Source organism: Lissotriton vulgaris, chromosome 5 (assembly GCF_964263255.1).
Source record: "Lissotriton vulgaris chromosome 5, aLisVul1.2, whole genome shotgun sequence".
Classification (NCBI taxonomy): Eukaryota; Metazoa; Chordata; class Amphibia; order Caudata; family Salamandridae; genus Lissotriton; species Lissotriton vulgaris.
This window is the reverse complement of record NC_141693.1, coordinates 1,775,429,869-1,775,456,255: the sequence shown is the minus strand read 5'-3', so window position 1 is coordinate 1,775,456,255 and position 26,387 is coordinate 1,775,429,869. Positions and strand designations below refer to the sequence as shown.

Below are 26,387 nucleotides of genomic sequence, written 5' to 3'. Positions count from 1 at the left end.
CTGAGTGCCATGGTCCCTTCGCATGAGGCCTGGAAAGTTTGCTATTCAAAGAAGGAAAACAACCAGCCACCTCACACAAAAATATTTAATAGATTTGTGTGATCTATTGTACCAAAAGGAGCAGAGTGGCCCAGTAGCAACATAGTGTTCGTAGGTTGCAACCTGTTTTATGCAACCAGACATTTGAACATCTGACCCAAGATTCAGTATTTTAACACACAGGGAAGTTGGCCTAAATTATCCAAAGACTTTATATATGATATATGTCACAACATCAAGAAGTTATTAAATATTGTCTTGTCTTAATAATGGATCCAGAATATCAACTACTGAAATATCGTGAAGGCAAAGTATTTACTGCACTTAATTCTTCATCTACATGGATATATATGCATTCACTAAAACAACCAAAGGTTAAAGTAAAGTTATAGTTAGATATGGTAATAGGATCTTGGTTTACTTTTGTTTTTTAAACTGAAATTCACTGACATAAATAAGGGTTAGAGTGATGTTATAGTTAGGTGTTGAAATGACATAAGAACTAATGTAAAAAAAGAAAGAAATACTGAATTTACGAGTTATAGTTTAGTGAACTAACTACAACTTGTGACCCTGTCTTGTGCTGCTTATGACTTCACATATTATATCACTCATTGCTTATTAAATAACATCATTGATGGCATCAGTGATCACATTTTAAATCATCCTCATTTCTGAGTTTTTTTATTAACATACTCAACCCCCTGCAGGCTCCCAACCCCCGACTTCACATAGCCTTTGGTAGCGAGCAGCGGGAGTTGGCCACAAGGCCGGGACCTGTGTCCAACCTGGTCGCAGGCACCCAAGGAGGCAGAATGAGCGAGCCTGCCCACAATAAGGGGGGAGAGGGTTTTGGTCCTTCCCCCAAGAAAATATGGAGACAAATGGCAAAAGGGGTGCATTCTACTACACTTTTTTCATTATAAATTCTATTGTTTTAGCTTATAAAGCATAACAAATAATGACCTGAGAGTGCACCAGGATCTGACAATATTTGTTGGGACCCTTCAATGATTCCTTACTATCACCCTCCAACAGTGCCCTTCATCTCTCCATAGCCCCTCTTTCACATGTATTTCATGTATTTCATTTGTTTTATAGTGCCTCTCATACCAGTGTAGGGTGTCAGAGCACTTTACATCACAGTCACATAGAGAAAATGTTACATGAAACAAAGGAGATTACGAGGTGTAGTCATTTTGAACTTGATCTGGAGAAGCACAAACTCAGGATTTAAAACATAACACAGTGGCTAGGGTTGGCTTTACTAATAAAAATGTATTTAAACTCTTTTAAAACAACATTAGGATAATGAAAGACTGGGAAAAAACATATGTTTCTAACCTGTACTATAAAGTTTGCATGCAGCTCTTCGATTGCAGTTCATAGCTCACTGAGCTAGATTACGATTGCAACTTATTTACCGCACAATAACAAAAAGGTCTCTGTGACTAAAGCTGTAACCCTCTGAGCTATGCTATTTCAAAACACAGGTATGTTGGAAAAGTGAATGCTAAGTAGATTATGCTGGCCTGCTAATTGTGTTACTGGGGCCGATACTGCAACACCACTGCAAAACCGCCCCCCCCCCCGGTAGCAAAACCAGACCCCCAACTTTGTAGACTCCTGGAAAAACATCTGATGCCCGGTACGACCTGTCCGGCCCAGGCACCAAGCCACTGCAGGTAACCAACCCCCTCTTCACATGACCTATGACCTGCAAAATGGCAGCTGCCTGCAGGGTGTGATCTATGATCAGACCCTTTTTATTTTTTATTTCAATATATGTTTTTTCGGTACTGCAGTACCTTACTGGAGGCCCCACTGTGGCCACTCCTGGAACTGCAGCGCCAGTAGTCTGTACCCCAGTACTCAATGAGGCATCCACTGAGGTACTATGCATTGGCTTTGCAGTTCCGCGGTTGACCATAGTGTCTGTCTTGCAGCCAGGCCCTGCACTCAACTCCCCGCAGGCACCCAACAACTGCAGATGTCATATCTGGGGACCTCCAACTATGGGCATGCAAAACCACCCCCAGCTGCACTTGGCCTTTGGCTGTGTGAAGCAGGGGTTGGGTGGCTCTGGTCCCAACTCGCCACAGTGTTCCAACCCCCATCAGTTAGTCAACCCCACACTGCACATGGTCTGTGACCATGCTTTGTAGGAAGTTGTCTGCATCTGTGCCCAACCACCTCTCAGGTGTCCAACCCTACACAGGCACCCAAAGCACTCGCTCCACACAGGCTTCCGCCATGTGCAGTTGTGGGTTGGACCCTACACCCAACCAATTGCAGGCACCTGGCTTCCATTGCGCACAGAGTACGGCCTGCACAATGGCACTTGGCTGTAGGGTCTTGTCTATGACCAGACCCTTCTCATTATTTAAAAAAGAAAAACTGAGTACCACCTGCTGGGTACTATGATAGCAGGCGCTGGTACTGCGGTACCACAAACCACATTTTGTTATTTACTTTGGGGATCTCCACATGGCTTTGGGGGTCAGGGTGTACCGACCCTGCCCCCTTATATGGCCTTTGATATTAGTTTCAGGCTCAGGAACTGAATCCTTGAGTCCTGTAATAGCTGTCACAACATATTTCACATGTCATGGCCAGACAATCAGGATCCCCTATCCACTATCCACTTTGAATGGGCCAATCAGAGCTTATCTTGACACCACCAGTCTAGGTATTTCTAGTATTTTACCAAAGTTAACCCCTTCATGCCCATCCATATCACCTTTTTAAATGCTAATTTCTCGAAAACAGTTTAACAGATTTAAACCAAATAAGAACAAGCATTGGCAAAGCCAATAGCTCTGGCACTGGCTGCCTGCCGTTGGCTTTTAGCAATTCTTATTGTTATTTGGTGTCAATCTGGATGGATAGATCGATAGATAAATCGATAGATAGATCGATAGCTAGATAGATAGATAGATAGATAGACAGACAGACAGACAGACAGACAGACAGACAGATAGATAGATAGATAGATAGATAATTGGATTAAATGCAGAGCTAAAATTAGTACTTTAAAAGCTAAATGTCTATGTAAGCACGACATACACAAGTATTGAAAGTAATCCACAAGGTCATACAAGCAGGACATACTGACTAAATTGGTTTACAAATGTAAATCTAGTCCTCAAACATAATGCATACCAGAGTTATATACAGGACTGCAGTTATAAAGACACTTCAATGCCTGCATACTATAAAAATAAACAACTTTATGAAGAACAGTAGCAAATGGACACCATTTAGTAGGTTGTGAAATAGCAGCAGTCAGATAAAAAAAAGCCACTCTAAAAGGAGTTTACACCACCATCAGCAGGAAAAGTAACTGATAAAGCTGGAATGTGCCCTGTAATCAACACGGAGAGCTGGTAGAAAGTGTCCCGCTATCTCATCAGACTCTAACAGAAAGGCAACATCAAAGTAATAAAATAAAAATAATATGAACCCAGGCACTGAAGACATTTACATTGTGTGTAGATTTGCTCCTTGTGAAAGAACAAAACACAGTCACTCAAAGTGAAGTTAACTAGTGGCTAAAGTGGGCTGACCCACCTACCCCATGCACTATGCTTAGTGGGAGGAAGCAAATGTGACTGACATACCAACAGACCAATGGAAGAAGACAGATGGATGAAAGCCCCTTTAAGTTTGTATTATACATATATGTTTAAAAACTCAAAAGGTCATAGCTAACGCCACACCTAAAAAGCATACTTTGTGAGTGAAGTTGTTTATCTTTTTACCATATTATGTGTAATTCTGTTCAGCTTATTTATTGTGGATCAGAGAAAAAACTTTCCTATGAGAATTTACATGAGCAAATCGTACTTTGGCCGATCACCCCCCTTTTCTTGCCCACCTCCACTTGACGGATCTAGCTAAACTTTCCATGAAGCAGCCAAAGTGGATGAACTTTTTTGGGAACATTCCATGCCGGCTCCTCAACCAGCACCAACATTATTAAATTATTAAAGAAAAAACCTTTCCTATGGAAACTCCGACCTAACTAAAGCTACAGTGGCAATCACTACTATGTAATATTTATAGATTGATAGATAGAAGATAACCTATTGGCATTAGCCAGTAGGTAGTTATAGTTAGGACCAACTTTTCCCATAGTCAACGCGTATTTTGTTTTGCTAATAGTTTTGGCGTTATTTGATGAATGTTCACAAAATTTTCAAAACTTGTGTGTGTGTTTGTATTTATATAGCGCCTTCTACCCAGAGGTCTCATAGTGCTGTATTCATACCACTGTGGAACCCTTCCTGGCTGTCCTATGAGATGTCCACTCCTGGGCACCCCCATGGTGAAGCCAGGCATATAAGCGCTGCTGGGGCCGTTGTGGAGATTAAGCAAGCTATTGCCCAGAGTCACAGAGTGGGACCCATGATTAGACTAGGCATCGAGGCGAGAATTATCAGGTCCGGGGAGATTGAGTCCAAGAGCCGCCGAGGCAGGAATTGAACCCTGGTCCCGGGTCAGACCTCTGCATTAGGGTCTGCCGCTCTAACCATTGAGCCACACTTCTCCACAACTAGTGTACAACTTACTTCAGCTGCTGTCTGGAAAGTTTCCGAGTGATTCAAAAAGCGGGAGCCAAGAAAAAAGGGCGGTCCCAAAAAGCTTTTTCCACATGCAATGCCCATGGGGATTTTGCAAGTTGTAGATATGGCTACAGCCCGAACCGCTGAACAAAATTACACCACATTGGGCAGAAACCTAGATCTTGTCCGCAGATTGTGCTTTTTTGTGATTTGGGGTATATATGTTTAGTAGTTTAGGAGTCATTAAAGAAAGAAATGTATAGATATCTAGCGATGCAGATCCTTTGCAGATCTACTCGTGACGGATTCAAGGGTGCCTGTGGTTCCGGGGGAAAAGCAAAGCCCGGATTGGCGGGCCGCAACCTGAAATGAAAGTTGCAGCCACTATTTTATTTGTTAGTTGGTCTGGGGGATGAAAAAATAAAGTGTTTAAAAAACATAAGGGGTCAGAATACTGGTATCCTGATCCCATAGGACACATGGAGTAGTCTCTGAGGGACCCCTCATGGGCAAGAAATTGGCCCCAAAAATGTTTTAGTCCAGAATCGAGGGATCCTGTGAGTACCCCGTCGATACCCGCAGATCCAAAGCCCAATGGGAAAAAAAAATCTTACCCATGCACGGACAAAAGCTGTGCGGAGTGTGGGGTTCGGTGCATGGGGGGTTGTATTAACATAAGGTAATTACATATTACATTACATTACAAAAAACATAGTTATTCACTGAAAAAACAAAGGTTACAGAGACATTACAGTTAGGCTGATATTTTATTCACACAAAACCATAGAAATTCAGCAGTTATAGTTATACTTGTAGTTATACTTATCTGAAGAAACTATAACTTGTGTTGTTAAGTAACTTTAGGCCATGAGTTATAGTTTCCTAAAATAAGTATAACTATAACTGCTGAATTTCTATGGTTTTGTGCTGGTAAAAGTTCCACCCAACTATAACATCCCTGTCACCTTTGTTTTTTTCATTGAATATATAAAGAAAGTAAAGTATTTAGATGTAGAGTTACAAATATTACATCTGTGCCCCAGATTGCTGAGAGCAGAGTCTAGGAAGTGGTAAGGAGGAAGACTAGTGCTTTCCCAAAACATAAGTTTTTTTAAATTACACGATTTTCCCTTTCTGTGATTTCTGTCTTTGCCTGTGGTTGTTACAGTTTAAAATTGTAGTTTTAACATTCCTGTGATTGGATATTTTATCACCTGTTTTGTGTTTTAAACTTGTGTTTTTTTCCTGCCCATGATTGCTTCCATTTAACGTGTTGAATTGTGGGGTTTGCAGTCCAAACCCTGTAGTTGTTCCCTCTCATTGCTGATGACTTTCAGTTTTCTCTCTAAATTTCTCCTTTGATCTGTGCTAAGACCTGTATGTCAAAACATTGCACCCCCAGCCACCATTTTGTGTTCACAAGCCAGTGAAACCAGCCCCCCTACCCCCCCCCCCCCCTCCCCAGCATTAGGGATATTCTACATCGGAGGGTGCAGAAGTGAGCTGTTTAAACGGTGTTTACTAGGGACTGTGCACTTCGTTTTTTGGCTAGGAGAGGAAGTAAAGTTTTATTCAAACAGTATTGTTAGATTTCAAGATGGCGAGGCCTTTACCTTCAGAAGTCCAAAGTGTGGATTGAGCCTGTTTGTCTCCTAGGAGATTCTGAACAGGAAAAGCAGCTTCCAACTCCCTGGCCAGCAAACCTTGGCTGGGATCTTATATGGTCTGATATTGTTTGGTACATATGTACACTGATTGGTGGTTGTATTTGATGTTTATATTGGATTAGGTTTAGTGTCCTCATTGGTTGGGTATTTGAGTGTTCTGATTCGTTTCTGGGTCTGTGATTCAATCAATGTAGGGTTGGGGCTAGGGTTAGGATTTATATTGGAAGTAGGGACTAGGGTTTCTTGTGTTATTGGTTATTGGGACTGGGGTGGGACTAGGGCTAGGGTTAGACTTTTAATTGGAAGTAGCGATTAGGGCTTCTGGTGTGATTGGTTCCTGGACTTGTTGTAGGACTAAGAGTAGGGTTAGGTTTTCGACAGGAAGTAGGGACAAGGGCTTCCTGTGCCATTGGTTGCTTGGACTTGGGGTGGGACTACTGGTAGGGCTAAGGTCTCTATTGTACATAGATATTGTGGTTTTTGAACTGATTGGGTGATTGGACTAGAGCTAAAATTGGCTGTAAGGTCCTGGGTTCCTATTGGTTTCTAGATTTTTAGTGCTTGTGTTGTGATTGGATTGTGTTAGGGCTAGGGTTCCCATTGGCTGACAGGGTCACCTGATTACTAGAGCTATAAAAGGCCAGGCTTAGGGCGTCTCAACTAAGGGCGGAGAGGACAAGGGCAGATGCCTGTTTGAGCCTGTTCAAGACTGACCAGGGCCAGAAATGCTGCCCAATAAACTTACCTCCTTTATGCATCTATATACTTTCAATGTACTTATGGATCTATATATTTAGCACTTTCTTCTAATTTAGCATTTCCAGTGCACTTCCCTATTTCGCAGCCTATACTTTGCTCAATATATCCTCTACATCCACTCTCTCATTTAACCCCAAACCACTATCATGATCCCCACAATAACCTTTTCTAGACTCTCTCCTACTCTACCCCGCCTTGCATCATCTTACACCTCTTTTACTATACCGATCCCCCCAAACAAACCTTTCTAAACTCTTCCCTCTTTTCTACCCCTCCCCAACCCAAATAACTGACTAACATATCCACCACTAAGATTACTTTCATGTTTCACCATACTAATTCAACACTAATCCCGATGGGTTCCAGAGTAGCGTGCTACTTGCGCTTCAAAACCCCATCAGGGGTAGCAAGCGCTATATAAGTCCAAATCTCTTTCCCTTCACTATCCTGCCACCTACCCTTCTCTACCCAAATTACTGAGTAACATGTCCACTACTCATATTAATTCATATTTTACTATACTAATTTTCAACACTAATCCTTTATGAATTCCGGAGTGGCGTGCTACTCGCCAGAAAAGTGCTTCAACATCCATCAGGGGTAACAAGTGCTATATGAATGCAAACCTTTCTTCCCCTTTTATCCCTCCACTATTCTTCACACTCCAAATAACTGACTAATATCCACCACTGATATTATTTTCATATTTCACCATATTAATTCACCACTAATCCTTAATGGGCTTCCTGAATAGCATGTTTCAACACCCAATCAGGGGTAACAAGCGCTATATAAATACAAACCTTTGTCCTCCTCTATCCTTCTGCTATCATTCCAAATCCAAATAACTGACTACCCTATCCACCACTTAAAATGTACTTACATGTTTCACTATACTAATTCAACACTAATCCTCTATGGGTCCCGGAGTAGCGTGATACCCGCCGAAAAAGTGCTTCGACGCCTCGTCAGGGGTAGTAATCGCTATATAAATGCAATTACAATACAATATGTGAAACCTGCAATAGTGATTGATACACGTAATTCCACACTTAATAGACCCAACCAGAGCAGACTCATCCCAGGAAGAAAATTTGCAGACTATCATATGTGCTGGATGATATTTCCGCTGATCATACGTGAGCAGCAGTGGCCTCAATAAACATGTGAAAATCATATAAAATGCTTGATTGGAGGTACTTGTTCAGAGTAACTGTGTCATGAATATAGGGGGGTAGGCGATCTGTTATTGTGCTTCAAGCTGTGCTCGGTACAAAGTTCCTCCCTTTACGAAACCCCACCTCCTTCTCATACCAGGAATCATTTTCAGTAGTTGGGAGGCCTACTGCACCCTTGTAGCATAATTCCATACTTGAGAGAATGTTCATTTGGATTGCAGCTGACCACCCTGTGCTTGCTTGTATTTGCCAGGTCTGAAATTGTTGACACCCTATGTTTATATGTTGATATCTACATGGAGAATCTTTACATTAAGCACGCAGTTACATATAAATCATTGAGCAATGCACAACTATAATGCCTGTGAAATGTGCATTGTATAATGGGAAAAAAACAATGAAAATATTTATTAAAAGTTTAATATTGTGGTAGAACATTTCATTTGCAAGTCTCCAAATACAAATTATAAGCCAGTCCTGCTGTGTTTTCAATGTGTGCAATTGCAGCGTTTTTATTTTGTAACATTATACTATTTTTCAGCAGCAAATGTTACCCGAACAGGAGTTCATTTTTAGGTCTCGGCTAAGCGCGCGGAAGCGCATTCTCGCCGAGAACCTTTTGTTGCTGTGTCGGCTTTCCAGGAGACAATCCTGGCCGCGCGCATCTCCTTGGAGGCTATTTGAAACTTGCACGCGCACAAGTACGAGCGCTGTTGCAAGTTTCTTGCAATGTGCGCAGCTCCAATACAACACACGCATGCGCATACACAGAAACACACACACAAGGGCACATGCACGCACATACATACAGAGACACACAAACCCCCACACATACACACACGCGCACACACACACACACGTGCACCAAGCCCCCCCCCTCCCCCCCACCACCGTCACCGTCGCACACATACATACACACACGAGCATACACACACACACACGAGTGCACCAAGTCCCCCCAGCCCTTTTGAACTTACCGGGCCAATCTCGGGGGACTCCGCTCTCAGCATGCGGCGCGCAACATCCTGCTGGCGGCCCCGGGGCTCTCCACCGCTCACAGGAGCCCCGGGCCGCGAGACGCATTGACTCTGCCTGCCTCCTCTTCCGGTCCAGACGAGGCCCCGCCCCCGTCACAGGCGACCTTGCCTGACTTCCGGTGCGGCCGCGGCGGGATTCCGGGGGCATTTTCTGCACAAACCTTGTTTAATGATTGCAATTGTACTTGCGATTGACGTAGCTTGGAGAATTCTCACTGATGTAGGGGCACAAACGGACACGCTGGTAAGGTAATTTGCCCGTCATTCAATGAAGCCTCCTGTAGCTACGAAGCCATCTCTCGACTAACCCTTTCTGAGCTATAGGAAATTGTGCAGCATCCGTTGGTGGCTACCTGCGCAGTGCTGAGCAGTAGACATTGACCTCCCGTGATGACTCTCCTTGGGCGAGATTTCAGCATGTTTTAAGTTGAAGTTTTTTTCATGAGACGGTCCCTGCAAGGTTCCACTGCCGCTGTTAGACTAGAATTGATCTCGAATGCTACTTCATGCTAACCTGAAACCAGTCTTTATTGGGTAATTATGAAGGGCATTGTTCACCAATAATCTGTCCTGTGTTTTGGCAACACACGGATTTGATTGTGATATTTGCCAACTTACTAGCCATTGGGTGAATTGTTCCCAAAACCACATTTGGGTCTAGGCATCAACTGGTTTGTTTCCTTGTGGGAAAAAAGTGGGTTGGGCTGGTGGCGTGTCTTGTTTTTCTTGCCACTGTGTGGCTCTGTGTGTGTGTGACTCTGTGTGAGGGTGGCTCTGTCTATGTGAGGGTGGCTCTGTGTGTGTGTGTGTGTGGGTGGCTCTGTGTGTGGGTAGCTCTATGTGAATGACTGTGGGTGGCTCTGTATGTGTGTGTGGGTGGCTTTGTGTGTGGCTGGCTTTGTGTGTGGCTGTGTAAATGCAATAGGTCTCGCATTTGCGAGAGATTAAGCTATTGGCATTGTAAATGACAATGCCATTTATTTATATGTTTTAAAAACAAAAACAGAAATAAAAAATGTCATGAGCAATGCCAATAGCTCTAACTTTAACAATGCCGAGACCATTGCATTGTAAATGCTTGTTTGTTTTAGTTAGTAAGTGAATCTTTTATGTATTTGAGTTACGCGTGGGACATTGGGTATTTTACTGGCTATTAATTAATCTAAGTGTCTCTTCCACAAATGCTATGTCCGTCCTACATCTTGTTTTTTCGGGCAATTTTGTCAAATAACTTCCTAATCTACAAAGTAAATGCCTTAAACTAAGGGAGTAAAATTGTGGAAGGTATATACAACAAATGACTAAACTAAGTAAAGCGTCCAGTGGATCTCCCGATCGAATTTTGAGAGAAACATAGTGCATTAAACTAAAGCAATGTCGTCATGACACCAAATGGTCAATTCACACCATTTGCCCCGAGCTGGTACACTGAGCTGCTTTATAGCCCCTTGTACTTTGCTTGTGATGCTTCAGGTAGGTCAGATAAGGTTTAACAAAGGTGAAAGGTCACATAATCTTGGCCAGTACCCGGAGTACCTTAACGCGTAAAATCCGCACGTTGCCTTCCTGTCCGGTTTCTCCTGCTGCGCTGCCCTCTGCAGCTATGTTCGTGAGTTATAAATAAATCTAAAAAATTCCTGTAATCAAGTAATGACATGCTATGTGGCTGCCTAGGGTGTTTCAATGGCACAGCAGCATAACGGTGGCTGTACTTCTCACGGTGGCAGCTGTCCTTACGGGGAAGATTGGTCGTTGTACCTTGTCTGCACCTCGCAGGAGGGGGCAGGGAACTGGGCTACCCATGGATGCGGGCAGCAGTATGTTGGTACCCATCACACAGGAGGAGGTGGCACCGGTGGGAGGACCGGCTGTAGGCAGGGCTCACAGAATGTCTAGATGCACTCCTAGGGAAGGAGGGGGGAGACGGGGTGTCTGGCTCTCACCAGCAGGAAAAGGGGAGGGTGCGGGTCCCCCCAGCCCCAGTGTCTGTCTCTTCAAATCCATGTCTTGGAAATGTGAGCGAGTGTGCCCGCCCCGCGTTTGGAAAGAGCTCGAGGAGCTTCTAGGCACAATCTTATAGGGTTAGTGATGAGGGGCTCGTGACCTCACAATCAGATGTCAGCCGCCCCCCCCCCCTCCCCCCGACCCCCCCCAACCCCCCATTCCCTGGTACTGATGCTCTGTACCTGTGCCACATACCAATTTTCTATAGAAAGCAAAGGGGGGCTTGTACGGGTAGAAAGATGTTTTACGGTCTTTTCACAACTTATGTGCGAGTGTGGGTTGGCTGTAGGGGTGCCAAGGACGGTGCTAGCGTAAGCGCACATGAGGGTGGGGAGGGGGGCACTTTTTAATTAAAGAGCTCTCCGGGGCCCCGCTGCGCGCGGGGGGAGGCGCTGAGAGGGGCTGGCTCTACCGGCACACGTAGGAGGTCGCACGAAGGGCGGTCTTGTCAGAGGGGGGTCTGTTGCCCTGTCTGAGCCTATCCTACCCTGTCATTCTTCGCAGGAGGCGGGACCGGAGCAGCCTCGCAGAGCCCACCTGTGGCAGGGAGCGAGCGTGGCTGCTGCTGGGTCACGCGCAGAGAGGGCACCCCCTGCTGTGGCACCCCCGCCCCGCAGCATGTGTATTCTGAGCCTACCTCGGGGCCGGTGAGGTAAGAGGCTCTCAGCCCCTCGTGAGGAGGAGCTCCCGGGGCGGGGGAAGGGCCGCTCCCTCGCCCCGCCCACCGCGGGAGGGGCTCCCTGCACGGGCTGCGCTCTCCAGCCACAGGCTGCGAGCGTGCATATCCCCCGCCTCGGTAAATACAGCCCTGTCTCCGGCCGCCCATGCCTCCTCAGACGGCACTGGCGGCGCGTGGAAGCAGACGCTGCTGTCGGGCGGCAGTGGCGGCTGGGCGCTGAGGGAGCGGGTGCAGCCCTGCCTGCTCTCTGCACAGGAGGGCGCCGGAGGCAAGAACAGGCAAAGCGCCGAGAAGCCGGCTTCTGTGTCCGTGCAAACAGTGACTCCCACTGTGGAAAGTGACTTCTGCCACAAGGAAGTGTCATTGCATGCAGTGAGGGAGCACATGGGAAACGGACTTGCAGTTGTGGACTATCACACGTGTGACCTTTGCAGCAAGTAATCATTACACCAGGCGGTCATTGCAGCAATGTATCACTGTAGGAAACGGCAGGAGGGGCAATTTAGCCCAATGCTCCCTCGTAATCGGTGATTGTGGCGTTTGGGGAAAGTGACAACTGCAGCAAGTAAGATTTGCAACAAGTGACCTTTGCGAAACGATAGCAAGTGACACTTGTGGAAAGAAAGTTTTTGCGCCTGTGACCATTACCAGCAGACATCATTTAAATCTCATGACGATTGAACTGAGAAGTGACAATTGCAGCAAGTGACAGCTCCAGCAACAGAGCCTCGAAACAAGTGAGAACTGCAGAAAACGAACGTTGCAATAAGTGACACCTGCAAACAGTGAGCTTCACAACAAGTGACCTTCGCAAAAAAGACATTGGTGTAGTAAGTGCTAATTGGTAACCCCGTGGACATTGCTGCAAGAGACTTTCACCGAATGTGAGCGGTGCAGCAAAGTGGCACTTTCAATAAGTGATCCCTTCAGCAAGTCCCCACTGCAGCAAGCCCCAAGAAGAGTGGGTGTAGAGAGGCGCTCTTCACTGCTGCAGGGGACCAGCCAGGGCAATTGTTGCAGAGGGCTTTTTGGAGATTGGCAATAGACATTGGAGAAATGGACTAGTGCACCAAATTTCCATTGCGGAAACTGATCTTTGCACCAGCTGCCTTTGGGGAAGTGACCGCAGCTAAGGGGATTATCTCAGCAGGTGAATAAGCTAATCAGGTGTCTGCATGGACACTGGTGATGTAAGGATCCGGAAGATGTCCATAACAGACTGCCATTGGTGGGGACAGTAATAAACACTAATGTTTGAAACCCATGTCTGCATGTGTTGATCTATGACTGTATATGTGCTCTTGAATTTTGCTGACAGCGCCCAGCCACACGTGCCTTGAAGGAGTTTCTAAAGCGCACCAATCTTGTGTGTTGTCATCGTAGAATCGAACCCTCTGGAATCTTATTGAATTTTTCCTGTGGGAAACATTGCATGTAATTTGAGCAATAATTGGTTTCTAGCTTATCATCGTTGTGGTTGCGGTCAAGATTGCCACCATGTTTGCGGTCAGTGTGCCCTGCAGTGCCCAGCAGGCCATGTCACAGACCGAGGTGGACCTGTCCGGTTGTGGCATCTCCTTCAGCTCAGTGCTTCAGCCTGAGGAGGCTTCAGGGTCCATGTCGCCCACCATGGCCGCCCTCAGGAAGCGCCGACTCTCAGGTCCCAGGAGGAACTCCTACCAGTTCAACCGGAGGAGCTCGGCCCAGTTGGAACTGTTGGGTTACGACCCTCCTGGGTCCCTCTCCCTATGGTCCCCGGAGGAGCCCCCATCTCCCTTGACTGAGACAGAGGAACGGTGCCAAACTTCTCCTCTCCCTGGCCTGCCATTGCCCAGGATGGAAGTCCAGCGGGAAGCGGTAGCCTTGCCCACGCCGCTTCCCAACATTGTGGACCTCAGCTCAGATTCAGATGAGGAGAAGAGCCCCAAGACCCCCAGCGTGCCCCCAACTCGAACAGCCCTGCAAGAGACCAAACGAGAGCAAGAGGAGAATGAGGAGATTGAGACCAAAGCAGTGGCCACCTCCCCGGATGGACGGTACCTGAAGTTCAACATCGAGATCGGTCGAGGGTCCTTCAAAACCGTCTACAAGGGACTGGATACAGAGACCACTGTGGAAGTGGCCTGGTGTGAACTGCAGGTGAGTCCTTCTGTCAAAGTTAGCCACTTGACTTGAGGGCATGATAGTAAGAGAAAGACGCTTGTATAGTGTCCTGCATTTTTCAGTATCACATGCCACTTTACTGTAAAAAAAGAAAATACCAGAGAGTTTAGGAAAAGTTAGATAGAAAGAGCTCGTCTTTTAGGGTTGCTGCAAATTTAAGAAATAATCGTCAAGAGTATTAATTGTCAGTAAGAGAAATCCAAAACTTGACACTTAACGAAAAACTCTTTTGCTCCCTCCCATAAATGCAACTCTAGAATGGGCTAACATGATAGCAACCTTAGAAACAAAGTACTCTGGTCTTCTCTGGGCGAGAGTCCATCTCGAACAGTACTTTGAGCCCCTCGAAGTGCACCATTGTAATTGCATTGATATAGCACAGACTACCCCGATGAGGTGTCAAATCGCGTACGCTACTCCGGAACCAATAAAGGATTAGTGGTGAATTAGTATAGTGAAAATATGACAGGAATTTGAGTGGTGCAAATACATACAGTTCAACACCCCAGATCACAATTCTTTAGTCGTCTTGTCATTCGGACCTTGTATTCTGAACCATCGGTAATTTGCCGGTGGCCCTTTGGCTACCAAAGATATAATGAACTGGCATAATTGAGTCAGCATTTTCAAGCGCGCTAACGAGCACAGTCTTAGTTCTTCGGGAGTAAGGCTATTATAGTGATTCCACTTAACGGTTTAGAATTTGATGATGTATACATAGTCTAATCTAGGACTTTGGTAGTCTGGTCTTTTATTAGTCGCCTGGCGTTCATTAGTGCTTTAGTAGAGTATTCTCCTAATCTAATCCAGTCTGGAACGCTAATAGTCTTGTACTCTCGTACTAGATGCTGCTCTCATCCAGTACTCTAATATTCCTGCCGAGTACTCTAGTATGCTAATCCAATCTAGTATGCTAGTCTAGTACTCTTGTAGTCTGGACTTCACCAGATGTCTCGTATACTCTAGTGGTCTAGTCAGATACACTAGAAGTCTGTTCTGGACTGTTAATGTTCTAATCTAGTACACCAAAACTGTAATCTAGACCAATACTCTAGTTGTCTATTCTAAACAGAAGTGGGATGTGAGCACAATGCCTCGCATCACACTCCGCCCTTTTAGCATTGAGGTAAATGTAGTACAATGTTTACGCTTACTCGAATATTAGCTGTCATTTTTCACCAGAGTCGGTGCAGACAGTGCTGTTCATCTCGAGACATGTGTTTCTGGATTTTATCCTTCATCAGTAGAGATCAGAAAAACAAATTACATCAGGGGTTGCTCCTCGCAGGTCTCAGTACCTCTACCTGGCGCACAGGTGCATCTCCAAGAGCTTGACAGCTCGCTGGCTCAAGGGAGCCTTTTTAAAGTTGTCTAGTCTAATACTGTACTCGGGTCTACTGAAGTACACTAGTGTAGTCTAGTTCTCTTGTCAGGTACAGTACTCTAGTAGGCTGGTTTTACTGTAGAACTGAGTATTGTAGTCTAGTAGCTGTGTTCACTTTTGCGTACCAGAAAATCAGCATTGTAACCCAGATGTCCGCCTCCACAGTAAAATGGAGCAGGTGTGCAGTGTGTCCTGGTTCGCCTCTAGACACTTGAAATGTAATGTTTGTGAAAAGTTTGTCGGCTAAGGCACTTGAAATGCAATGTTTGTGAGAACAGGTCGGGTAGGGCAGTCAGGTGATTTTCCGGCACATTACTTAACAAGGATCCGAAACATCCTGGTTATTTAAGGCCACCCAGTCCTGTGTTTTCCTATCCAAGAGAGGGCGCCCTTGCCGTCCTTCAAGCTTCTCGGTATCTTTATGAACCGTGGGGGGAAATATGCACTTTGCGCATGCGCGTAAGTGGTCTTTCACGGCTTGTAGTCATGAATTCAGAAGTGCCGAACCTTTGCTATGAAACATCATGCCCATGTTTGCGCCGCACCATTTGCACTGCCAATTGCCTCCTCTCAGACCCATCAGTGAAAGCGTTTTTTTGCTATAGTTATAGCGCCAACATGCTTCCTTTCGGCCACTTTGACCGCTTTGTTATTCTGCATACACTTTGAGAGTTGCGCGAAGTTTTGCAACGAATTTCATCGGTGCCTCGTTTACTGGTGGTAGAGCAACATGTATTTATTTGCACGTATCTGATCATAAGCGTGGTTTGCCGCCTTGCTTTTACTATGAGACCCGCCGCTTTGATAGAAGGATGTATTTATATTTGTGTTTTTAAGCAGAGATCTTCTCGAGAGGTTTGCATATGTCTGGATTCTTGTTTTCCCCAGTGATTTCACTTTTAGCTCGTCGTGTCCGCCCTGTGGTTAAACTCAAGCCTTCTCTTGCCGTGGCGCCTGCCTTCCCCCCTGCAGGGCCTACAGAAAGGGGCTGGAAGGAGGCACTGTTTGCTGAAAGGGGCCTGGAGGCAGAGAGTTAGAGGGAGGGCTGGGCTGAGCCGCCTGGCGCAACTACCTGCACTTCTGTGCATTTCCAAGGGTTGCCATCAGCCCTATGCATCATGACCGCCCGAATTGTATTTGCCTTTGTGGCACCACGCAGGAAGATTTTTTTTTTTTAATTAAAAGTTCACAGACATAAATACAAATATAAGATATCTATAAGTCTCTTAAAAAATTCCAGCTATACAGAATGTAAATGTAAATGTAAATGTATAGGCATTTATATAGCGCACTACTTACCCGGAGGGTCCCAAGGCGCTTCGACCGCTGCGAAACTCTTCCTGGCTTCCCTGAGAGATGGTCCCTTAATGGGTATCTCCAGGGAGAGACCAGGCATCCCCGGCGGTCTGGTGGGGCCGTTAGTGAAGATGAGGCAAGCTAATGCCCAGAGTTGCCGAGTGTGATCGCTGATGAGAGTGGGCACCGAGGCGAGAGAATTATCGAGTCCGCTGACCCTGGTCCAGAAACCTGCCGCGCCGGGAATCGAACCCTGGTCCCGGGCCGTCCTCTGCTCTCGGGTCTGCTGCCTCTAACCAGTGAGCCACACTACCTAGCGAGCTTTTTTCGCAGGAAGATTGTATTAAGATTAAAGGCGATGTATGGTACTTGTCAACATGTCTTCTGCACTTCCAAAGAGACGGTATTACCGCATCAGTAGGGAGTCTGACGTATTAATTGGACAGCATTATATGGGTCAAGAGGATTGCTGTACTTTCAATGGGACTCTCCTTCAGTGGTCAGTAGGACTGCTATGCTGTCTGTAGGGCAGTGTGGGGATGTGATGTACTTATCAACATAGCTGTTGCACTTCAGTGAGACGGGGCAGCATTACACTTGCCAGCAGGACTGCTAGGCTTTCTATAGAACAGTATTTCACTTATAAACAGCATCGCTGTACTTTCAATGCAACAGTATTGTTCTTGTCATCAAGACTGTTGCGCTCTGAGCAGGGCAGTATTGCACATTCAAACATAGCTGCTTTGCTTTCAATGAGACAGTATCAATGTGTCAACAGGGGGCCTGTACTTTCAATGGGATTGTATTGTACTTGTCAACAGGGTTGCCATACTTTCAGTCTGATGGAATTGCACCTGTCAGCCGGGCCGCTGTACTTTCATCAGGTTTGTAGTGTAGCGTACAGTATTGCCCTTGTCAGAAGGGCTGTATAGTACAGTATTGTACTCGTCAGCATGGCTGCTGTGCTGTCAACCAGACCGTATGGTACAGTAGCAGACATGTGGCATGGCTCAGTGCTATACTTTCAACAGGACCGTATGGGACAGTATTGCACTTGTTGGAAGGGACATTGTACTTTCCAATCCAATCCAAAAATTCTTTATTTCGGTCTATAAGACCATAAAAGATACATGTTATATACAAGCTGACAACATTTAAAAAGGGAAAAAAGAGTTACATTTATAAAAACACATTATCATTTAAAAGAAATAACACGTCATCTAGGGACGATGAGGGAAAAAGTCTTTCATAATCAGGAATAAAGTAAACATGAATGATATAAGCACAGTCCATGAATATAACAACAAGTTCACACTTGGAGGTTTTGTGCAATTAGCAATTTTTTCCTGATGAGCCACATAGCCATGATAAATTTCGCCACAGCAAAAATTACATGGGGCAGGGTACTGGTTTTTAAAACTCTGTAGGCATCTATGTAGCTCCTGAAACCCAAATTCCTGCATAGAGGGGCCAGCCAGTACTTCCTGGGTCTATAATATGCAGGACAGAAGAAAAAAAGATGGGTTTCTTCCTCATCGTGAGAATTACAACCAGGACAGGATTTGTCATCGCTCTGAAGCCATTTGGAGGTAAAGGTTTTGATCGGTAGAGTACCAACCCTCCACTGTATAAACAGCTTCCTAGCAAGGATTGGAAAAATAATGTCCATATAATCCTCAAACTCATAGGAATTTTTGGATTGCAGAAACCGTTCAGTTAGGGTGCCATTATTGGTCATTGTACTTTCAGTGGGGCTGTATGGTACAGTATTGCACTTGTTGAAGGGACACTGTACTTTCAGTGGGGCTGTATGGTACAGTATTGCACTTGTTGGAAGGGACATTGTACTTTCAGTGGGGCTGTATGGTACAGTATTGCACTTGTTGGAAGGGACACTGTACTTTCAGTGGGGCTGTATGGTACAGTATTGCACTTGTTGAAGGGACACTGTACTTTCAGTGGGTCTGTATGGTACAGTATTGCACTTGTTGGAAGGGACATTGTACTTTCATTGGGACAGTATGGTACAGTATTGCACTTGTTGAAGGGACACTGTACTTTCAGCTGGGCTATATGATACCCCTCTGTACTTCTCAGCAGGGCTGCTGTATTTTCAACACTATTGTATGGTACAGTATCATATGTGTCGGCAGGGTTGCTGTATTTACAGCAGGACTGTATGCTACAGTATCACACTTGTGGTTGGGCTGCTATACTGTCAGCAGGACTGTATGGTACCATATTGCACTCCACAGCAGGGCTAATATACTTTCAAAAGGACCGTATGGTACACTCTCACACTTGTAGGCAATACTGCTATAGGAAACACTATACTTTGTATAACACAGTATGTTACTTATAAACTTGGCTGCTGTGCTGTGAACAGTACAGAAGCTCTGCTGACAAGCGAAATACTGTACCATAGTACAGTATTGCGCTTGTCAGTGCTGTATATGGCTGCTGTAATGTTAACAGCGCCATATAGTACGTCATCACACTTGTCAGCAGAGCACTTGTACTTTAAACAGGACTGTATGCTACAGTATCACACTTATCAGCAGTCCTATACTTTCAGTAGGACTGTATGCTACAGTATTACTCTTGCCGGCATGGCCCCTATACTTTCAGTAGGTCTATATGCTACAGTATTACTCTTGCCGGCATGGCCCCTATACTTTCAGTAGGTCTATATGCTACAGTATTACTCTTGCCGGCATGGCCCCTATACTTTCAGTAGGACTGTATGCTACAGTATTACTCTTGCCGGCATGGCCCCTATACTTTCAGTAGGTCTATATGCTACAGTATTACTCTTGCCGGCATGGCCCCTATACTTTCAGTAGGACTGTATGCTACAGTATTACTCTTGCCGGCATGGCCCCTATACTTTCAGTAGGACTGTATGCTACAGTATTACTCTTGCCGGCATGGCCCCTATACTTTCAGTAGGTCTATATGCTACAGTATTACTCTTGCCGGCATGGCCCCTATACTTTCAGTAGGACTGTATGCTACAGTATTACTCTTGCCGGCATGGCCCCTATACTTTCAGTAGGTCTATATGCTACAGTATTACTCTTGCCAGCAGGGCTCCTATACTTTCAGTAGGATTGTATGCTACGATATCACTCTTGTCTAGAGGGCTCCTATACTTTTAGCCTGTATGCTACAGTATCACACTTGTCGAAAGGGTTCCTATACTTTTATACTGTATGCTACAGTAACACTCTTGTCGGCTTGGCGGCTATGGTGTCAACAGGACTGCATGCTACAGTATCACACTTGTTGAGAGGAATCCTATACATACAGTGAGTGAGACAACACTAGCGTTTCTCAGCACGGCTCACATCATTTCAATGGGCCAGTATTTTAGCTCTTGAACATGCCGGTTTGTGTACCTTAAATGGGGCTCTCCAGACACCTGTTGAAAGTTTTTCATGTAATTTTAATGGACCAGAATCCGCCTGTGTTTACTTTCAACAGGACTGTATAAGAACTTCTCAGTGGCGGGATAGTAAAGCCACTTTTCAGGAAATATTTTCGAACTTTAATAGGACTGTGCCAGGACTTGTGAGCAGGAATGCTGTATTTCTGAAAATGTGGCCATACATTCGTAGTGGTTCCTACAGGCTAGTCCCAGCATTTAGCACAATTACAGAAGCATCAGGGGCACTTCCCAGCATGGCTGCTGTACCTTTAACGGGACAGTACTGGAACATCCCAGCAATTAACTGTACGCTCAATAGGACAGTGCATCAGCTGGCAGCATGGCCGCTATCCCTCTGGGGGCAGTATTCCCACTTCCCAGCAGGGCTACACCCCCCTGCGCGGCTGCTGTGTTTTAATAACATTTCTGGCACTTTGCGCTGGGGCTTAAATATCTGCGAATGGCCAGTTCTGCCATGACTCATCAGCGTGCTGGGTTTTTGTAACACCAGATGAAGCTCTCTGCGGTCTTTCTATCATTTTAATTGGGTATTACTAGATTCCCGGTACGGAATTGTCAGTACTCAGTATTTTAGAGAGCGCCTGCACTTCTTCGTAGCTCTTTTCCTGGGTTTGAAAGGACAGTGCCTGCACGTCTCAGCGAGGCTGCTGTACATTTTACCAGAACAGGACATGCCTTCTCCACTGGCACGACACACTTGTAATACAACACAAAGACTCTTCTGAACAGGGCATGTACTGTCCGGCAGTGGGGCTGCTGCACGTGTTTAGGGGCATTTCCCCCAGTTTTTAAAAAGGGTCTGCTGGCTCTCTGGGCCGACGCTTCCCCTCCAGGGATCTGTGGTTGACTGCATACTCACATTCGAACCCCCCTTTCATCCTTCCAGAGTCGATAACATGAGTACAGGTGAGACATTACACATCCTTTATGTGTCAATAGCGCCTTGAGACCTGAACATGCTAAGTGCGCTTATTGTGTGAGGCAACATATACACTTCTTAGCTGGGCTGTTGTGCCGTTTGTGGCGCAGTGCCAGCCTCTCTGTCAGGCGCTCTTTACATGTGGGATAGTTTTACGGCTGTCCCACAGTGGGCTGGGGCAGGAACAGTAAAGGAGTAAAGTTTAGAATGACAGACCCTAGTGTGGTGGCCTCGAGTCGTGGCGCTAGAGGGCCAGGACGGTGTTGCGCACCGTTACCAGTGCTGTTAATGTCACGGTCTGTGTGTGCAGGACAGCACTGTGGGTGACTTACCGGCGACGGCTGAATACTGGTCTGTTGCTACCTCCCCTGTTCAGCTTGTACAGGTATCTTGGCTGGCGTGAAGGGGATTTGGCAGTCGGTGTCTGAAAGCACTCGCTCCCTAGTCAGAGAAATGCGCGACTCCACTTCTTGGCTCTGCGCACCCCACTTCCCACCGGAAGCGGCAGTCAGTCTTTCTGGCACGTTTGTGGCTCTGTCTCGGAGCGGTCTGTGGACGGTACTCGCTGGTCTTGGCATATAATTTGGCCAGGGGGATTGGTTGTTGGGTGGTGAATCCTAGCGCGTTATACGCAGGGCCTGATTTACAAAGCTAACTTAAATTTTTAGTAAGTTTACTACTTTTCAGTGTGCACAAACTGCACGTTTGTTGTAACATACTTTTATAGTAACACAAATCGTTAAACAAGCATTTGCAATACAATAGGTCTGGTATTTGCGAGAGTTTAAGCTATTGGCAATGAAAATGATAATGTCTTTTATTTATCTGTTTTGATAATTAAAACATAAATATAAGGCATTATCATTTACAATGCCAATGGCTCAAACTCTTGTAAATGCGAGACCTATTTAATTTCAAAGAAGCCAATGCCATTGTCCTGGGCTGCTTGGAAAGTGAAAGAGCGCATTGCGCACTGAAAGTTGCAGGAAAGCATGTCGTGTCTGCAGCAGGAGAAACTCATTAAAGTAAATAGTGCTTACAGACTAAATAAGACGTTTTGTGTAACAACCAAAGGAAAAGGGCCAGTCCTAATGGGAGGTTACAAATGAAGACAAGGCGGTATTAAGGAGGTACTAACAAGCCTATCAACGAATCTGAAGCCAGCATTTATGAAAGATAATGATACAAGCCAATGAAAAATATGGCCGGAGAGTGGACGGAGCTTCAAGTCCACACTCAAATACAGCATTCCTTGCAGAGCAGCGCATGCGCTGCCCAGTCTCGACCCTTCTATTAACATAAAGCATGCACCAGCCATCAGCTACCTCTGCTCCCCAGCGCTGTCAGCAGGACCATAACGCAGACAGCTGCAGCCCCTGCCCCACAGAGGGCTCCCAAACCTTCAGGCCCCCCAAACTCTTCACAGGGGGCCCATTCTGTCAAAGGCTAATGAGAATCTGAGATATGGGAGGCTCAGGGGCTTCTCTACCTACGCTGCATGGGGTCCCAATCATTTTACGCCAGCCACCAGCCCTCAGTTTCCTCATGCGATATCACAGCTGTGGTTCTTTTCTGTCAGCTTTTGTATGTGAGGTTATGCTGCTCTGTCCCTTGCTTGATACCACTGCTGTAACTCTGTGTGAATTAGCCCATGTTTTGAAATTCCCGGATGTGGCATCTCTGCTACCTGTTACCTCATGCTGCATCACGTCTGCCAGTTTCCTTCTATGACATCACTTCTGCCAGCTGCCTCGAATCGCAGCTGCAGGTTCTCTGATGTGACATCACTGCTGCTGGTGTACCTCATGTGACATCACTGCTGTAAGTTCCCTGGCATGTTGCTGACACTTTGCACTTGTGACCCCACAGCTTTCATTTTTCATGTGTGAGAGCTGTAGAAAAGTCCCCCCATTTATAACTGTTACTTTTCTTGTGGAATTCTGTCAGTATTGCTAGTTTGACGTCCTCTCCTGCCAGTTGCCTCACGTGCCATCAGTTCTTGTGTAACATAACTGTGGTTAGTGTGCCAGCATTATTTAACCTCTGTCAGTTTTCATGTGTGACATTACTCCAACATGTTTTCTGGATATGACAGCCCTTGCTCTCCTTGCCTGACATTGTGTTGTGTTGTTGTGTGGTATGACTCCGCTATAGTCCGCTTCTTTGTGTGACATCAACACTTTTAGTTGCTCTGTTATTTTGCATGTCCACAGCCAGTTCACTAGTGTGACATCACTGCTGTCAGATCTCTCACGTAACATTACCACTGTCCTTTCTTTCATGTGCTGCTGTTGGGTCCATGAGACAATCACCCGCTTTGTCGCCTCAAGGACACCACTGCTGTCTTCTCTGTCATATGACATCAGCGCTTTCTGTACCCTCAAGGACGCCATTGTTGATATGTCTGAAATTTGTCCAGTGGCAGCTGGTACGGAAAAGCGGTGGCAGGGCAGGTGGGTGAAAAAAAAAATATTTCACTTACCTCTGCATGGCCGCCGTCTCTTCCCAGTCGTCTCTCCTCCCCTTCTCTTCCCGGAAGCAGGAAGCACACAGGCTCCCCATAGCCAATCACAACACTGTTGTCACCAGCATGAAAGCAGCGCTGTGATTGGACTGAGCGGCCTGATTCGGCGCTCAGACAGGGGACTGGGAGCCTGTGCATGTTCTCCACCCAGGCTGTGCAATACAGCCAGGCGGAGAACATGCTAAGTGCGCATGATGGCCCGCCAAACCGTTATGCACACTTGTGTGCATCAGCCACTCCTCCTCTTGCTGGCTGTGAGGATAGCCAAATCCTGCCCCACGGCGCCCCATAACTGGCTTCAGCACGGAAATATAAAGATATAAAATAACAGCATCTTATTATCATTTTATTTTTCCTTTTTTTTTCGACTGCTGAATAGAAGTGGGGCCTCGCGCCTCCGCCTTAGCAGAGGAGCCACCACTACATTTGATATCAGCGCTCTTTGTTCTTTTATGTGACATCATCACTCTGTATTTTCATGTGCCATCGCTGCTGTTAAATTTGCTGTATGACATTGCTGCCAGTTCCTTCATGTGACATCACCACGCTGCCTCTCTTCATGTCCTATCACTGCAGTTAGGGCCCTGATGTGACATCATCATGTTCTGTTCCCTCTCAGAACCTGCGTGCGCCAAAGTAAAGTTTTGCTTTCACTCAAAGTGGAAACAGTGATGAGGAGGGGAGTGGTGTGTGTGTGGGGGGCGGAGTCAGGGGGAGGACGGGTGGTAGCTAGATGACCCAAACCTTTCTGAACATTTCCTTTGCAGCTCCCGTGCACTAAATGGAGGCCGCGGGAAGCCCGATGTGACACAGCCTTTACTCTTCCCTAACACCAGCCCTAAAGGCAGGCACATAGGTGCCAGGGGTCGCAGCTGGCACTCATTACCCCCAGTGTTGGTGTTCTCTTCCAGTTACACTTTCCTCGCCGTGGAGTCTAGAATGCACAGACCAAGGTCTGTTTCCAGTGCAGGGGAACCCCTAATAGCCACAAAAACCCAGAGCAATTAGTGACAGAAGAACTTTTGTAACATAAGTAAATTCCTGGTGAAAGACGATAATTAATGTGTAGTTCTGGAAACTCAGAGCACTTGGGCAAACAGACTGCATGGGCTGCACGCTTCTTCGCCCTGCGCGTGTATGATCGTGCCTTCCTGGAAGTTTTCCGCTGTTTTAAACCGCAACCGTGGACTCTGGCCACCATGGTGGCAGGAAGACACAAGATGGCCGCCTTAGGTGTTGTTGTGTCCATATAAATCAGTGCCTCTACGCTCGAGCTTGGATTCTTGGTTAGGTCCTGGACTGCGATTTTAGAACTGATCAGGGCTCTCCTCCAGTCTAGTCCTGAGAACCGGTCTATAGGGGGGAACAGCGTTTACCACGCAACTTTTACAACGCAAGTCGTTACATCGACTTGCGCTGGGGGGCGCTGTAGGATAGGGAATGGTTTAATTTACTATCCAAAACCTTCCCTGCTATCTACGGGGATTGGAGTTGGAATAGTAAATTAAACTATTCACTATCCAGCGCCCCCCAACGCAAGTCGTTTTAACGACTTGCGTTGTAAAAGTTGTGTGGTAAAGGCATGCGTTGTAAAAGCAGGCGTAGTAACGACATACATCCGTCTATAGGCATGACTCTGTTCCAGAATAATGCACCAGTCCATGCATTGGCCCCAGTGTGACCGGGTTGAATTGACTGGACCTTCCTTTGACAGTTTTTGAGATCACCCCAACAATTTGTTTGCACTAGTGGTGTAGAGCTTAAAAAATGCAAATTGATAATAAGATAGGCAAGTCGTTACTCATACAGGGGGTGCCTCCTTTTAGTAGTGGTAAGCTCAAAAAGATAGAATATTACGTATGCATTGATAACATATTGAATGTGGATATTGACTTTATTCTTTTCAAAGGTCCTATTCATTTTATTTAGGTCTGGCATTAGCCAAGGATTTTAGATATTACTAAAACTATTATTATAATATACTCATATGGGCTTTAAGCCAGCCCTCTTCATCCATTGGACTGTCATTCACATGTTTCTTCCATCCACAGCAATGTACATCGTGAGGCAATGGCTCATCCCACTTCAGCCATTGGCTAACTACACTATGAATGACAGCATTTTGGCCTTTCGCATGCAGCACATCCACACACAAAGTAGTTTGCACGTGTGCCAGAAATAAGTGTGGCAATGTGCACTTTTCTAGACGAACTTTTGCTTTTTGTTTTAGGCAATGTTTTTTTAATTGACGATTGTCCAGCAGCAAAGCCAATAGTTCTGGTGTTGGACAGCAGCCTTTAGGGTTTGTCAGTGCCTGTTATTATTTTGTCATTGTTTTTGAAAAACCTTAGTGTTTGGCAAGCTGCCAGGCGTCATCTATCCGAAAAAAGGATTGAATAAAAGCAAAATTTGTTTGTTGGTTGAAAAGCCCATTTCTGGCACAGACACTTTGAGGCATTTGTACTGGTTCGAAAAGCTTTATACTGTTGTAGCTAAGACTTACAACTACAAGAAGTGTTAAAGTATTCATGCAAACATTGCAAGAGTGAAGAAACCGACTATTTACATGTGCTTGTGACATACATGCATGTAACTAACATGCTTAGGAGAGTACGCATGTAACAACATGTGTGAAAAAATGTAGGCTCAGATTAAAAAAGTAGTGAACCGAAAGGAGTCCCAGGGAAAGGCAATACAAATGAGGTCACCATCCTCAAATGAGCAC

General features: G+C 45.7%; 1 protein-coding gene across 1 annotated transcript in view; it reads left to right on the top strand.

Annotated features, from left to right (window-relative positions):
• Positions 1 to 11,993: 11,993 nt before the first annotated feature.
• Positions 11,994 to 26,387, top strand: part of WNK4 (WNK lysine deficient protein kinase 4) — a 416,457-nt gene continuing 402,063 nt past the window's right edge. Inside the window, exon 1 of the mRNA XM_086924092.1 lies at positions 11,994 to 14,067. Coding sequence (XP_086780218.1) covers positions 13,426 to 14,067 — 642 coding nt within the window. The 5' untranslated portion in view covers positions 11,994 to 13,425. The remainder of the gene's footprint in view (positions 14,068 to 26,387) is intronic.